The following is a 16,376-nucleotide window of genomic DNA, read 5'->3' on the forward strand; positions in this document are numbered from 1 at the left end:
TACAGCTGCCGGTCCAACGACTGAGTACACTGTTGTGATCAAGAGTAGCTGACCACAGAGTTTTCTGTCTGAACACGTAGTACAAAGTCCAAATGGCCGCTTTGACATCACTTTTGAATGCTTGTAGAACAGCGAGGCCCAGAGGTATGGATTTTACCATTTAATAGTCATACGAGTCCCATGGACACGGACGAGTTCGAGTCAGTTTCGTAAATAATTTTAGGTCACACACTTTTACTATTTGTATGATGTAGGTAGGAAGGGAAATATTCGTCGTCACTTACTAGAACGAACAAATTAAAATAGTATGGTATATAATTAGGGTATCATTCAAAGTAGGTAGCCATATCCACATGTGAGCCAATATTCTATGCAAGGAGTTAGTTTATTAGCACTAATGCCATGGCTAGGTTACTGGTTAGGTATTTACGAATATTCAAAAATAACATCGTCACGGATGTTAACGCGAAAAACGGTATTGTTTTTTTTAGCTCACAAGTGACTGTGTAGGAAGCTGATAATGTGTAGTTATTCTTGCTTGATACGGTGCAAAAGACCTTTTGGTTATCGCGCACAGCTCATGTCAGTGTGGAGTAGCTGCAATAATGGTGTAGCGTCTTGTTGCGGTTTTTTCGTCTGTTTTGGTGACTTTTTAAGTTTTAGTGTTTAACCCGCACCTAACACTAAAACTTAAAAAGTCGCCAAAACAGACGAAAAAACCCACAAAACCGCAACAAGACGCTACAATTATTGCAGCTAAGTGTGGAGTTGATGTATGGATTGAGTGTTTACAGTTTTATGGTTTGACATGTAGTTGGAAGATTCTATGTAATTTGTAAAGTAGTCACCATACATACATAATTATTATCCTTTATTTGTATTCCCAGTTTTCCACCTGGCACAAATCTCCTGCCAAGCCAGAAAGATGTCTTCAACAACGTACAACTTTGAGACATTAGCTGTCTCCAGTCCTAAAGAACATGTCTACCAGGTTGAATTGAACAGACCAAGTAAACTCAATGCAATGAACAGAGCATTTTGGAGGTAACAAATGTGGTCTTTTTCGCATATTCAGTTCAATTATTAGTATATTACCCTTTGACTGAATATACCAGATATGGTAAATAAGATCGTGTCCTCTCCTGATGAAACAACATAAAGTTAGGGGGTCTCTAGAGATTAGCAAGCAACATCAATATGTAAATATGTAATACAGAGAAATAATTCAAGCAAAAATGAAATGGAAATACATGGACATGTGGCCCATTTATTATGAATACTGTCTACACCTACTAAATTTTACTCACTCTCCACATGAGATGAAAATGAACTACCACCAGAATAGTTTACTGTGCATTGGAGTCAGACATTGTTTATCAGTTGTCACAGTAGAACACTTTAAAATGTATGAGGTAAGATGCAATGCATTCAGACAAAAATGGAAAATATACTTTTTGTTCCCAATTTTTAGGGAGATGGTAGAATGTTTCAACACCATAGCTGATGATTCTGATTGCAGAGTGGTTGTCTTAACAGGAGCTGGGAGAGCTTTCACCGCAGGTTAGATATAAGGGTTGATGATCTGATAGAGCCTGATTTACAGTAGGTTAGATATACCAATAGTGGAATTTACAAAGTAACTTACTATTTTGGAGTTTTGTGTAACAATCACACTTTATATTTGTTTGAAATGTATTACAGTTCTACAAATCTGTTCAGTTCATCAAAAATCAAGTTGAGAAACAGATGTAAACTGTCAGTCTTGCCTAGCAACTGACAAGGTTAGAAACAGACTCAATCTCCCTAGCAACTGACAATATGTCAGTCTTCCCTAGCAACTGACAACACACCATTCATGAACGTTAGAAACAGACTCAATCTCCCTAGCAACTGACACGAATATCAAGGTTAGAAACTTCCCTAACAGCTGACAAAATGTCAGTCTTCCCTAGCAACTGAGATGGTTTTCCTGATATCAGAATATTTATTTGTTAATACAGGTCTTGATGTCATGGACCATGTTGAAATATTTAGTTCTGAAGGAGATGGTGCCAGAATTGCATTCAAAATGAAAAATTTCATCAAGGGCTACCAGGAAACATTTAATGTTATTGAAAAGGTAAGTTGTGTACCAATATTTTGCTAAAGTCAAGGGGCATATAACCTAGTCTTGCTGCTAGACGTTCGGGCTTTCTTTCGATGCTATAACTATAAGCGAACAAAGTTCGCATGTGAGGGCCTGCCCGAACAGTCTAGCGAATGTCATTTTCAGACCGGACATTCCATTGAGATTACATTGAGTGGTGGGTTGGGCCATCTATGCATATATATACTTTAATATATTCAATAACCTATGACCTCGGGGAATCTCTGCATGCAAGTGTTGACAAACACATTTACGTCATTACTATGGCTTATCGGTTTATGGTAATTGTGAGTTTGATGAGTGTGTAGACGTTGTCATTCACACATTTCAGTTAACGCATTGGTGGTTATTTATACAAGCCCCTCCTTAAGATGAATATGCATGAAAATTTAGCTATTGTCCTCTGTTTGTGCTTGTCGTTAATACGGTTCTCTGATTGGCAGTTATTTATATCCTGATGACATTCGCTAGACCTCGGATGTTCCATCCTCGATAGCTTTGTTCGGCTGTGTGTCGTATTTTATCGGAAGAACATCCGAGGGCTAGCTGATAGACTACATATAACCCAGAAACTTGGCTATCTGACTGGACATAATGGCTTGACAGTAGTTCTGGCAAACAACATTGTCAAGCCAAATAGCTAAGTGTCTAGGCTAAAGGGAATACAGATTTACATTTGGTTTTGTCTTGCTTCAATAACAATGTGTCCAACAAAATCTGTCTTGCACCTATATTATGCAAAATGTTATAGCAGTAAATTGTTTTTACAGCATGACTTTTTGGAAGATTCTTCAATGATGCAATAAAGTAGAATGGGGGGGGGGGGGGAGCACAATTCTAAGTATAACAAGTGTTCTTTCATTTGGTGTTCATTGACATATCTGACACAATATTAGTATTTGTTTGTTTTTGTTTGTTTGTTTGTTTGTTTGTTTGTTTGTTTTTATGGGGGGGTTATTTCTTTGACTTGCATTTTTGTTGATACCATTCATATCTTTGTTGGGGAGTTCATGTAAAAATTGCATTCTTTATGCCATTCATATCTTTGTTGGAGAGTTCAAGTAAAAATTGCATTCTTTATGCCATTCATATCTTTGTTGGAGAGTTCATGTAAAAATTGCATTCTTTATGCCATTCACATCTTTGTTGGAGAGTTCATGTAAAAATTGCATTCTTTATGCCATTCATATCTTTGTTGGAGAGTTCATGTAAAAATTGCATTCTTTATGCCATTCATATCTTTGTGGAGAGTTCATGTAAAAATTGCATTCTTTATGCCATTCATATCTTTGTTGGAGAGTTCATGTAAAAATTGCATTCTTTATGCCATTCATATCTTTGTTGGAGAGTTCATGTAAAAATTGCATTCTTTATGCCACTTTTGATATCATCAGCTGTCAAAATACTTCAAAGCAGACTTTCCAAAGGCTGTACTGGTAATCCATTGTAATGATTTTTGGAAATTTCTAATTTTCATCCATTTTGTATATCGCAGTGTAACAAGCCTGTTATAGCAGCCATCCATAATGCCTGTGTAGGAGGTGGCATAGATATGATCACTGCATGTGATATGAGACTGTGTTCACAAGATGCATGGTTTCAAATCAAGGTGAGTAATGTACACATTTTATCAAATCTATATTGAATTTGTTGTGAACAACAATTATGAAATTTCAATTCGAGGAAATCATATTGGTCAGACTGAAATCATCTAAGAAGCAGTATTTCCTTACTAAGAGAAATCAAGCAACATAAAACAACAGTGACATACAGACAGTTTGCAACAACTACACAGTGTATTTGGAGACTTGTAGACATAGTATTTGTTGTTGTGCCACGGTGATTTCATTTCCCAAATGACTGTTTATAATTATTTCCTACAGGAAGTAGAAATTGGCCTTGCAGCAGATGTTGGAACTTTGCAGAGACTTCCAAAGGTAGTTGGCAATGACAGTTTGGTAAGAGAATTGTGTTACACTGCCAGAAAGTTTGAAGCCAAGGAAGCCAAGGAATTTGGACTTGTCAGGTACATTATCTAATCACTTTCTATGATTTTTAGGAAATACAGAAATCTGTGGAGAAGTCATGCACATTCATTGAAAATATCTTTGGTTTTCAGAGATGTAGATGGATTTTATTCATGTCCTTACAAAAATATAGAACGGTTGTAAATTTGTAAATTTGGAGCACCATGATTTTTTCCGTACTCTGATATTAGATTATTGTAGGCTTTCTGTGAACCCCTTGTGGTTACATCAGATTACCTGTCACCAGACAAATAACAAAGCTTTTAATCTAAATTATAGCAATTTTCTGTTAATAACCCAATGTCTAATATATCATCATTTCTACTTGATATTTGCAGCCGAATCTATCCAGACAAAGAATCACTGGTACAGGGTGCACTAGAACTAGCTGAGACCATTGCTAGTAAGAGTCCTGTAGCAGTGCAAGGAACCAAAGTCAACCTGGTGTACTCCAGAGACCACTCTGTACCTGAGAGTTTGGAATACATTGTATGTATTAGTATACTAAGATGCAATACGCTGTATTTGTACACTATCTACATTTTATTAATTCCATAGCCAGCTTTTAAACTTTGGTTTTCTCATTTGCTTACTTTTCTTCTTCTTCTTTTTTCTTTCTTGATGTTTTTTACCCAACTCTATATTACTACACTTCCTAGAATTCATTATGGGTCATGCAACGCTTTGTGTAATATTTAGTGGAATGCTTAAGTATAAGAAAAGTGATTTTTGACTGTTTTCAACCTACAGTATTCCCAGAAAGAGTAGAAATACCAATAATCATGAGTCCATCTACAAATAAAGACGATTTAATGCCTGATCCAATCATTATAATTTGTATTTTTGGTCATTGTAAAAGACGTCAGGCCTCTTTGTGCAACAGTATAACATGCACTGCTTTGAAGCTATGGAGGATTTCAGTATGCCATTTGTTGCCCTTGTAGGAAATAATGCTATGGCATGTAAGAATGATACTTTTCTGTGGCAGAAGAGTTTACTCTGTTTTCTCTGTTTTTATCTGCAGGCTGCGTGGAATAAGAGTATGTTGCAAACTGAAGATATAATGAAAGCTATGCAAGCTAACATGAACAAAGAGAAAGCAGTTTTTTCAAAACTTTAAACTTGCTGGATACGGAAAAAGAGACCTGGAAATCAAAGAAAGTTTTCATGTTATGCCAAATATATAAAACACTTTATATTAATTAGCAGTACCATTAAAGAACACAACTTTGTATTATTATTACAATGTAATGGACACAACTTTGTTGTAACACAACTTTGTAGCAGCTTTCAATGTATATGTAGTATTGTTACTGAATACAACATTGTTGTACTTAACAACTGCATTGTACATAATTATACATGTACTTTCAATGTTAAACCCAGTTCAAATCTTTATCAATGCAATGTATAGTAATAAAGGAATTAGGGCATGCTTTGTTAGAGTTGTGTTGTCATTCTTGTCATGTGGTTTACTTTACTGACTTTCTATGTCAATCATAAGAATGATTTCTGAGAGGATGGGGGTGTATTACTGACAAAATTGGTTTGGTTTCACAATAACACACAGGACTGATTACTATAGTATAAAATAGTGTAACATTGTATTCACTGAATGTATTTAATTCAGTATTTGAAACATTTACATTCACAATTTTAATTGTATTACTGTGTTATAAATGTACATCTGAATAAAACAGAAAGGGGCGTTTTGAAATTGTGAAATGAGTTGTATGTTACATCAGATATTGGTATGAGTTATGACGATATTTACTAAGTAGAAAGTACATTAATCTGTGGCATGTTACACACTTACAGGAATTGGCCTTTCACCCCAAATAGCAACTTGAACACCTCAATTGGTAAATATGGATTTCATATTACAGCTTGAGTTTTATCATACGATAACAATAGGAAAGTGGATAAAACTTTGGTTGTTTTATAATAAATGATCTTGATTTATATGGAGAAAAACTACATAATTTGCAATCGAGTTACATGTAGCACAGGATAGATTCATACAAGCAACCAACATATCTTTAGCTTTGTCTGTGTTCTCAGAGAGAAAAGGTTATAGGATAACCCATGAAGTCAATATTGGTAAACAGGAATAAATGTCCGATCATTTTCATTGTTGCTGTGAGTATCATGCATATACATTAACAAATAGGGAAGATTCCTTTCATAATATCAGGGCATAGGATTTTCTGATGAACATGCATTTTCCCTTTCAAAAGGACGGCATTCAAAATGCTGAGTTGTGAGTTCTTCGGTGGAAATAAACAATAGTGATTCACACTAAAGCTACATATATTGAAATGCTACTGACAACCATACCTGTCAATTCGCTTCAATTCAGGGAGGGGAGGGTGGGTCCAAGTATGTAGTGTCATGTAATATACATGTATGTAGATATTTTATACTTTAGGCAATATCAATCAATATTTTACTTCTTCGATGCTTGTATCCTCATACATACATGCATACATGCAAATTATCCATCAATCACTTTTCACACCTTCTAGTTGTATGCAAAAAACAAACAAACAAATATTGTCTGTCAGACAGGAAATTCCATGTTGATAATCCCCTGCCTGTACTTCTAGTGCTCTGTTCAGGTTTGAAACTTCAGCCTTTTTCACATTATCTCAGCCATCTATTTAAATGATTGGTTATATCAACAAAATTTCCAAACTAGCAGGTTAAAGTGAGTAGAAAGTGCAATGAGGGAGCCATTGGAAAATTTTTCAAATGACCTATTAAAGTATGCGTTTGGGTGCTATATTAAAAATATTGATTAATATAGGGGTAAGTATGAATGTTATATAGTATAATTTTTGCAAAGGTGCTGAATATATATGTTGACAAATATCTTTTATGTAATTTGAGTTGCTGCCACCGGAAGTGATGTGTCAAAATCTGTGCCAAAGTTTGCCAAGATTTCATAACATTTTTTTCTTCTTTTTTCCCCTGATGTGACTGAAACTGCTTTTTTACTGTCACACACAGTAAGTTCAGAGACATTTTTTTCTTTCTCGCTTGAAAAAAATTCTCCAGATTTCAAGTGATATAGTTTTTACGTGTAAGTGCAGACACCAGTGACGGTAGTTTTTTGAATATTCGTAAAAACCATCCTTGAGTAGAATATTAGCCCACAAGTTACTGTGGTGGTGATAAGACCGTGACCTCAGTTGACCTCAACTTAGGTCTAAGTCACAAGATACAAAGTCCAGGTGGGCTTTCATCTCACGTTGTCTGAACTTTCATGAAGTTATGCATAACACTACAGAATAGCAGCCAAGCAAGAGTCAGGTATGATTCAATTGTACAGATCGTGTTACAGACTGTAATTCTTGTACATCAGGAGTATTCTACCACTCCCGATCCTATGCTTGTAGACGGTGCACGGGTCTATATTACTGACACGACCCTCAAGAAGGGAGAAGGGAGTCCCGGATTACTCCGTTTGCAAGCAGGACTATCCCAATCCCAGGTCCAGGCACGCTGGTACTAGTGTGTACATTTGTAAGCCCAGAGTACTGTTGTAGACTTGTAGTGGCTCTCAGACATGAGGATTTACAATGTCGTCGCTGACTGACCTATAGTCCTGCTTCAAACGGATTACGGGATTCTGACAATGCTCCTATATAAAAAAGCTAAGAGAAGAGAGATATCGTCATCGAGTTCCTGCTTAATGAAGTTATTCCGTTTGGACTATGCTATTTATATTTACTTTAGGCTAAATTGATATAGCTCTCATTTTCCCAAGCCAACATATAAACTGAAGCCTTATAAATATTGTGCTATTATGAGTCCACTGAGGTGTGTAAATATTTCTGAATCTCCGCCTGTTGCATTGGTGAGCTTGCAGGAAATAGCCTTGTGTGCTATACTCATACCAGGGCATAGCGAAAAAGAGAGAGAGGAAGATACGCGTTGTGGTACATAAAAAGGGGAACACACTGTTCCAAATGACCCAACTTTTGAATGACACGGTTAATTAAGGGCAGTATAGTAGGTAAAATCTACCTGATTTCCAAAGGGATTCTCTAAAAAAAATTATGTTGCATATTTTTTAAAAAGTGACTCATATGTGACACAAAGTATTGTGTGGAAAATGTTTGCAAATTTTCAAAACTAATTTATATTATAAATAAATGATGTGAAAAAACTGAGCATCAGTTTATGCTTGTGTCAATTGCCTCAACGAGAACATACTGTGAGGATGCAGAATGGGGAAATGCAAATAAAAGTGCAAAAAGATGATATACAAAATTGATGGACAGTTGCATACATGTATATTGTTGACATTTCTTTTCATTTTTGTAATTAAATAGATTTTTTATCTCTTGCATCACAAAAAGGTTAAAAGATGTCCTCTACTTCAAAGTACAATTTTGAAACATTGGTTGTCTCCAATCCTAAAGAGTATATCTACCGGGTTGAATTGAACAGACCAAAGAAACTAAATGCTATGAACAAGACATTTTGGAGGTAAACTGAGATATTGCTTAGAATTACTTTCATATGTGGTAATTAAAACTAATAAATCACCCAATATGACATTACTTTTTAATGATATGTATATACATGCTATGTCATCAATGAAGCCCACCATAAATTGTGATAATTTTAAAGAAAATGGATGCGTGTATGATCATGATCCAAAAATTTTCATTCAGCCTTCTATAAGTTCTTTATTAGAAATTAACTTAGCTAAGGGATCAGTTCAATTTAATATCTTCTGGTTTATACAATATTTTCATATCATTTTAAAGGATCTGGAAAAAACTGAACCCCTCCCCCCCCCCCCACACACACACATGCCTTACACCAGTGGCAAGAAATTTGACTCTATAGCCAATTGTCTGTTTATAGGGAGGTGGCAGAATGTTTCAACACTATATCTGATGATGCTGACTGCAGAGTGGTTGTCTTAACAGCAGCTGGTAGAATATTTACAGCAGGTCGGATAAACATATTTTTAATTTTGAACATTTTTCAAAAGTTTTCATTGGTCAGATTCAACTTGACACCGTCAACAACTGGGTAAAGAGTGATAGTTCTTGGGTAGGCAGTAAAAATTGCCTCAGTTTTTGTACATTTTGGTAAAGAGTGTTGGCCCTTTGGAAGACAATAAATTGTTCCAGATACCTCCGATATTGCCTTTAACTGTATCAGAGTAATGTTATGATGTAATTCCACAGTGTACATCTACTGATAGAAACTGTATGACCAAAGTGTAAAAATTTCAAAGAGGATGACTTAATATACAAGCAAACGTCTCTGACCTCAAGTATACCCAACAATAAAGTCAACTATAAGTTTATATAATAGTGACATTAAATGGATGACATCCAACATCAACTTCAAACTAAGTTCATAGTGCGGTAGAAAAATAGTTTGAAAAACAACAAGAAAAACTTGAATACTCATGAACTAAGAATATATAGACTTTTAAAATCCGACTTCAAACTAGAGGCTTATTTGCAAAACAGGAATTATCCTGAACTTGGAGAATTAATTAGTAGATTTAGATCAAGTGATTACAAACTTAAACTGAAAGAGTCAGATATAATATGATACCAGTCAATGAAAGATTATGTTAACTTTAAATTTAAAGATTAATTTGCAACATGTCATCACTCAAAGAGGATGAAATCATTTTCTAGTCGTGTTCCTATATAATAACCGCAGAAGAGAACTATTTTGAAGAGATGAAAATAAGATGGGCCACTTTAATACTCTCTCAGAACAAAACTCTTACAAATTTAAAGTAATTGTGCAAAATTGTAATCATAGCCATAGACCAATTTATCAAAGGTAAAAATACAGAACAGTAACAGCCTTTCACATTTGATTTCTAACTATGATTAATTTGGAATGTATTTGTTTGTGTTTTCTGTATTTTTTATCATTAGAATTTTGTAGTTTAGTTTATTGTCCTTTTTTTGTAATTTCCCTCAGCATTGTTGTGTGTACTAAGTAAATCAATAAAATTTAAAATAGGTGCAAATTCAATTTTTAGTTGAATTAGTCATGTCCGTGTCATTTAAGATATTGTTCTCTCTGAATATTAAAATGCATGCAATTGCTTTAAGAAATTTATCTTTTATTCATTTATTTTTTTGTTTTCTTGTGATATCAGGCCTTGATCTCACAGATGCATTTTCTAATAATTCAAGAACTATTGGGGATAATGCCAGACTTGCATTCAAAGTACGAGATGGTATTATGAAATATCAGGAAGCCTTCACTGCAATTGAAAAGGTTAGTTCTAAATTTCTATATTCTAAACAGCCAGCTTGGTTTATTGTCAGAAATGTGTGTTAAGTTGTGTCTGTTAGCTTAGACAGCACAGTACCATGCAGTTTAAAATATCTGAAAACTTCATCAAGTTGGCTCTGGTTACATTCTTGTTCCAAAATTAGGAAGCAAGATTGATGAATCACAAATTCACTCAGCATGTAAAGCATATTTATGTTGAATTGGGTATCTTGAATTGGGGAGAGAGGGATGGGGTGGTTACCTTGGAGCTAAGCAACGGTCATCTGCAATATTAACCCCCAACCAACCCACCCATCCACAAACACACACACACACACACACACACACACTTGCAAGGGAGATTTATTCAAATTTGCTTCATGGAAACCCATGAGCTTGCATTGCCATTCATCTGATTGTATATTTTAGTGTAACAAGCCTGTTATAGCAGCCGTCCATAATGCCTGTGTAGGAGGTGGGATAGATATGATCACTGCATGTGATATGAGACTGTGTTCACAAGATGCATGGTTTCAAGTCAAGGTGAGTAATGTACACATGATACAGTATATTGTGTAATTCATATTCAGACTTTCACTTTGTTATCTGTAATACAGATGTGTTTGGTGTAGTGCAAATGATGTCCTGAAGAATGTCTTGAATAAAAAAACCCTAACCATTCAGTCAGAGTGCAGTCATTGAATAAGAACAAGAGATCTTCTCCTTCACTGAAATATGTACCACTCCTGTACTGCAAATACTGAGTAAAAAGCCAAAAAGCCTTGATACTGCAGGTAGTCTTAGGTTAATAATATGATGTTGTACTATGTACTGATTGTACATTCATTGTTTTAACTAAATTGATGGTCATTCATTTTAACTTTTTCCGCCAGGAAGTAGATATTGGCGTTGCAGCAGATGTTGGAACTTTGCAAAGACTTCCCAAGGTAATTGGCAATGAGAGTTTCGTCCGAGACTTGTGTTATAGTGCCAGAAGGTGTGGATCAAATGAAGCAAAGGAGTTTGGACTTGTCAGGTAAAGGTTTTCTCTGAAATGAACTGCACTTCACACAGCAATTCTTAGACTGAGATTATTAATTACCACCTATAATCCATAATATCCTGATAGATACAATGAGATACATGTATATGCTGTGCCAATGTTGATCAGTTTTACTTGATATTTTCAGCCGAATCTATCCAGACAAAGAATCATTGGTACAGGGTGCATTAGAACTAGCTGAGACCATTGCTAGTAAGAGTCCTGTAGCAGTGCAAGGAACCAAAGTCAACCTGGTGTACTCCAGAGACCATTCTGTACCCGACAGTCTAGATTATGTGGTATGTATTATCATTATTAGTGATTTACATATACCGGTAACACAATTTACATTGTAAGTTTCAGAATAATATATTGAGTGCCTGGAACTATTTAGAGCATACTGTGAGCATTGGCCAATTGTGGTCTATTCCAAACCCTAACATCTACTCCCTAGCTTGAAAGTTGAATATATTTGTGTGCATAATGCACTGATTTGATACTCTGTTCATTGTTTAAGACTATTGCCTATACTATTTACTGAAGTATTAACTGCCCTCTGCTCTTATGATGTTCATGTTGTAATTTTCCATTGGGATATAAAAAAATTTGAATAAAAATTTCCTTGTTGATTGCAGAGTACATGGAACGTTACTCAGACAGAAGACATTACGAAATCTATGCAAGCTAATATGAACAAGGAGAAACCTATTTATTCAAAGCTGTGACATGCATAAAGATAGCTTGTTTGTCATAATGATTTGACAAAGCTGTTACAGATACCCACAAAACCTAATATCTAATATGGAAAAACATAACATCGATTTGTCTTTCCACAAGGAAGAGACAAAATGTTAAGTGAGAGTATCGTTTTGCGTTTAATTATTGAAAACTAAAGCATTATTTTAAAACTATGCATCAGAACATTAGACATTATCTTCACAGAGATATCTTCTGAAAGATTTTACTAAATTACATCAACAGTTAGACTGAGAGATCCAGGCGTTCCTTCTGCGCTCACTCATGAGTGTGATTACATAAGTGGAGCAATGGCTGAACCTTTCAGACTACTGATAATCAACAGTAAACATCACTTAAAGGCGCTAGGCATGTATATTGATTTGACCTTTCATGCATTTGAATGAAAAAAACAAAACAACTCTTCCTATTGCCATTCAGAACCATCGGTAATAATTCAGTATAAAAATGACTTGAATCTGTCTAGTTTCACACCATGAGCCGGCTCTGTCAAGAAGTTTGAATTAAAGTCCATTTAAATGAAATAAATGTTAAATGTTAAATGTTACATCAATAAGATTATAAGCATTATATGCATTATACGGTATACCCATGTACTTTGAGTTTGTATTATGCACAGTATCAACATATCTTCACATCACTTTCTCAACAGCCATGTACAAATGACTCCTACAATACTAGTATAATAGAGGACCTTAACATTTCAGTTTATTTTAGATTTTTATTAATGTTATTTACAATTCAGATCATATTTTACCAAGATGTTATAAATATACATGTGAATAATAAAGAAAATGGATGGACTAGTATTCAAACTACTGTTTGCTTGTTTTTTTTCTTCTTCAAAAAATACTATGGAGAAATCAAAATCAGGCTTCTAGGATAGATCCCGGCTGTGACTTTGTTCTTGCTATGTCAGAATGTCACACATTTAATAGCTTCTACACACCATAGACAAGGGTTTCTTACTTGTCAGTGTACACACCAAGAAATAGTGATAGAGTTAAAAGATGTGAAGAGTGAATGAAAGAATTTATGTTTCATCTACTGCCATCATAGATGCATAGTCTTTGTATAAAATAAAGCCTTTATCTGGGTCAACAGCAGCTGACAGCATTTCTTCTAGTTCTTCCTGTGTGAAAGGTTCTCCTGTAAATGATTCAAAGTTCAAAAAATGACATTAAGGTTGAATATCTATTTTTTTTGTCTCCCTGTCTATGATAATCACTGAATACAACTTTTGAATGTGACAGGAAAATACTGTACATGATTGTGTTTGAACTACTTGTGTGTTCTAACCTTAAGTAATCAAATACTGTATAGTTAAATGCAAACAATTACTCCATTAATTGAAAATTCACCAAATAGTAAAGTCTTTCTGATTACTGTCAGAATTGTGTTGGGGCATAGATCATGCAAATTCACTAGAACTATCCCATTCTAATTTTTAAGAAAACATAGTCACATTGTCGATATTGATAAAGACACATTTGAAATACTTTACGTCATTCCAATCATTGCACATATTCTATAAGTTTTGTTTTTGTCCTGCTGCGGTAATTAAGGTGATAATTTTTCTTGTGGTTACATTGCTGGTATCTGGACACTGTTGTTATGTTGTCTTTTAAGGTATAACTATAATTTTTGTGATTTCTGTATATGAGCAAATTACCACTAATTACCAGAAATGTAATTCTATCAACAAAATCATCATCTTACCTTCTTCTGACATATATTTTGTGATTTCTTCTACTGTGATATGACCTTTCTTTTCTGTATCTAAAACTTCAAATGATTTTAGTATCTGATCTTCTGGAGCGGGTTTAAATCTGCAACAATGATATAAGATAAAATGTCAATCAAATCTGAAATCCTAAAAAAATGTTTGGTTGTGATTTTATTCAATATTGTAATGTTCTCTTTCATGAAATACTGATAGCATTATAATCATAATACAAATACTTGCTTATTATTTCAAGCAGGGGAGGGGGGGGGGCACTGTGCTAAAATGAATGAGAGAGAACTCTTGATAGTAGATAGTAAACTCTTGTTTCTTGGATTTTATTATGTGGTCTTTGCAATCCAAAATGGCAGCATAGCAACTTCAAACGGGAACCACTCGGGATAATTTGATATCTGTCAATGTAACCCAAAAATACTTAGATTTTCCATGGAGGTATAACTTAGGGGAGATTTTCCCCTTATACCTCCATGGATTCTCTGATGTAATATTTCTAGAACATTTCAATAGTGACTTACTTTCTCTCCATGAGAACATTTGTCATGATTGGAAGAAATCTATCATATCTGATATAACCAGTTGGTTCTTCTTCCTCCATCTCTGCCAGCAAATCGTGTAATTCACCTTCTGTAGGGCAACATCCCAGTGATCTGATAATTGTACCCACTTCTCTGAAATGTCAAGTATACACAGCCCTTGTAAGTTCTTCCATCATATCTGTCAGCAGTGTTTTTGTACAGGTCTTAGAAAATGCTATACAATAGACAGAACTCTCAGGGATAAATGTAACCTACCGGTACAATAGTTTTGTATGGAGGTCCTGCCGAAATGACAAGGAAGTCAGGTAAATTTCACATCCACAGTATTATCAGTGTATCATATATTTTCTGGCCAAACTATTATCAAGTATTGAAGTGGGCCATTTTCAGTAGCTGTTTTATTCCACTATTTGTTGTTGAATTTTGCATTATAAAAATACATGTGTATCAAACTTTACCGGAAACTTAGGATTAGTAGAATTACCAGTCTTGATTACTGATTGTTGATAGTATTGTGTGGTACACTGACTTGACACTGGTGACTGGTATGTAAAGAGTAGAAATAAATGGTCAGCACAGTACTGTTGAATTGTTTGTCAACAAGTTCAACATTTGTCTGGAGGATTCAATTTGGTTTTTCCCCAGGTTATTATAAATACACAGCAAGTACAACAACACGAATGAAATCAATTAAAGTTACAGTTAATGATGATTATGCCTATGTATGGGTTTCTAGCTGGAATATGTCCTTGTTCACAGAGTGAATATTATGTCAATGAGAATAGATTCTTTCTCTTTCCAATCTGGCAGTGCATAACACTATTTTTCATATTTCACATATGGCACATTGTGTTGTCTTCATGTTTATTGATACACACATCTTACCCAATAGAAATTGACATTACCATTTTTGGCAAGAATCACAATCATTTTAGTTATCAGATATAATTTCACACAGTATATAAACACATAATAACAAATGTTAACATATTTCCATCACATTACTGTACCATACCTTACATCTACTGTTTTATTGGATTCATGGTCAAATATGTCAAATGCATCTGTAATCTTCTTTTGAATTTCAGCAAGTAATGATTCTGTCAAGAAATGGAAGCGATACATTATTACATAATCAAATTCATATAATTTATTGGTGTTTGGGTCACTGCAATATTGACAATGACATAGACTTGCCATGTACTTGGTCATCCTCATATACAGGTTACTGGGTTTTAGATTTTTACATTGCATGGAACATTTGTACCATCATGGAAGTATCACCGTCGGTACCATAAATGAGAAATTAAACTACAGTTTGTAGTTGTACACAACCCAAAAGTTATAAAAAAATGTTTGTACATTCACAGGTATTTAAAGTATATGTTATATAATGAAGTCAATGTATGGCGTGACATTTTCTTGGAGAAAAGTGCAATTTATTAGTTGAATTTGGGTTTGCAATGAGGAAAGACGTGCTTTTTTATAATGGCCTGGACCTTCGAATTTTCACGCTGTGTATCACAGACTTATTTACACATGAGTAACGTACGTAAGTCTGCACTCGGGCAAGGACCAGTGTCACGCACTCTGACGTTTCAATGGTAAACGAGTACTTTACAATATTTGTATTATATATATATACTGCCTTTTAGTCGTAGTCTCTATTCTGTTATTACGTCTAACTTCACAACCTATGAATATAGACAAGTTCATCTTCAAATTTCAAGTAAAGCGTACCTGCACTTTCTTTCTCGTCTGCGGGAGCCGCCATATTTGTTGTTGCTTTTGGGTTACCAAATGGGTTACCAACGCTACAGAGCGCGTGCGCAAGATTCTGAGCTATGACTTGCTCATT

General features: G+C 34.8%; 3 protein-coding genes across 4 annotated transcripts; 2 read left to right on the plus strand and 1 right to left on the minus strand.

Annotated features, from left to right (window-relative positions):
• The first annotated feature begins 6 nt into the window (after positions 1-6).
• LOC144453835 (delta(3,5)-Delta(2,4)-dienoyl-CoA isomerase, mitochondrial-like) lies at positions 7-5,874 on the plus strand. The gene is made up of 8 exons (XM_078145201.1): positions 7-144; positions 888-1,044; positions 1,472-1,560; positions 2,001-2,119; positions 3,642-3,755; positions 4,030-4,172; positions 4,512-4,662; positions 5,198-5,874. The coding sequence occupies exons 1-8, from the start codon at positions 93-95 to the stop codon at positions 5,291-5,293; spliced, it is 921 nt and encodes a 306-aa protein (XP_078001327.1). The 5' UTR covers positions 7-92; the 3' UTR covers positions 5,294-5,874.
• A 1,508-nt stretch (positions 5,875-7,382) lies between these two features.
• Positions 7,383-13,022, plus strand: LOC144453836 (delta(3,5)-Delta(2,4)-dienoyl-CoA isomerase, mitochondrial-like). 2 transcript variants are annotated; one of them, XM_078145202.1, is made up of 8 exons: positions 7,383-7,485; positions 8,538-8,667; positions 9,052-9,140; positions 10,322-10,443; positions 10,870-10,983; positions 11,334-11,476; positions 11,631-11,781; positions 12,118-13,022. In XM_078145202.1, exons 2-8 carry the CDS (start codon positions 8,546-8,548, stop codon positions 12,205-12,207), a joined length of 831 nt encoding a protein of 276 aa, XP_078001328.1. In that variant the 5' UTR covers positions 7,383-7,485; positions 8,538-8,545; the 3' UTR covers positions 12,208-13,022. The 2 variants fall into 2 exon arrangements, with proteins under 2 accessions (XP_078001328.1, XP_078001330.1); XM_078145204.1 differs by lacking the exon at positions 7,383-7,485 and adding an exon at positions 8,169-8,191.
• Positions 12,865-16,315, minus strand: LOC144453837 (dynein regulatory complex protein 8-like). The gene is made up of 5 exons (XM_078145205.1): positions 16,259-16,315; positions 15,534-15,618; positions 14,498-14,650; positions 13,958-14,067; positions 12,865-13,387 (listed from the first exon to the last, which is right to left on the minus strand). The coding sequence occupies exons 1-5, from the start codon at positions 16,290-16,292 to the stop codon at positions 13,272-13,274; spliced, it is 498 nt and encodes a 165-aa protein (XP_078001331.1). The 5' UTR covers positions 16,293-16,315; the 3' UTR covers positions 12,865-13,271.
• Between the last annotated feature and the right edge of the window lie 61 nt (positions 16,316-16,376).

Source organism: Glandiceps talaboti, chromosome 2 (genome assembly GCF_964340395.1).
Source record: "Glandiceps talaboti chromosome 2, keGlaTala1.1, whole genome shotgun sequence".
Classification (NCBI taxonomy): Eukaryota; Metazoa; Hemichordata; class Enteropneusta; family Spengelidae; genus Glandiceps; species Glandiceps talaboti.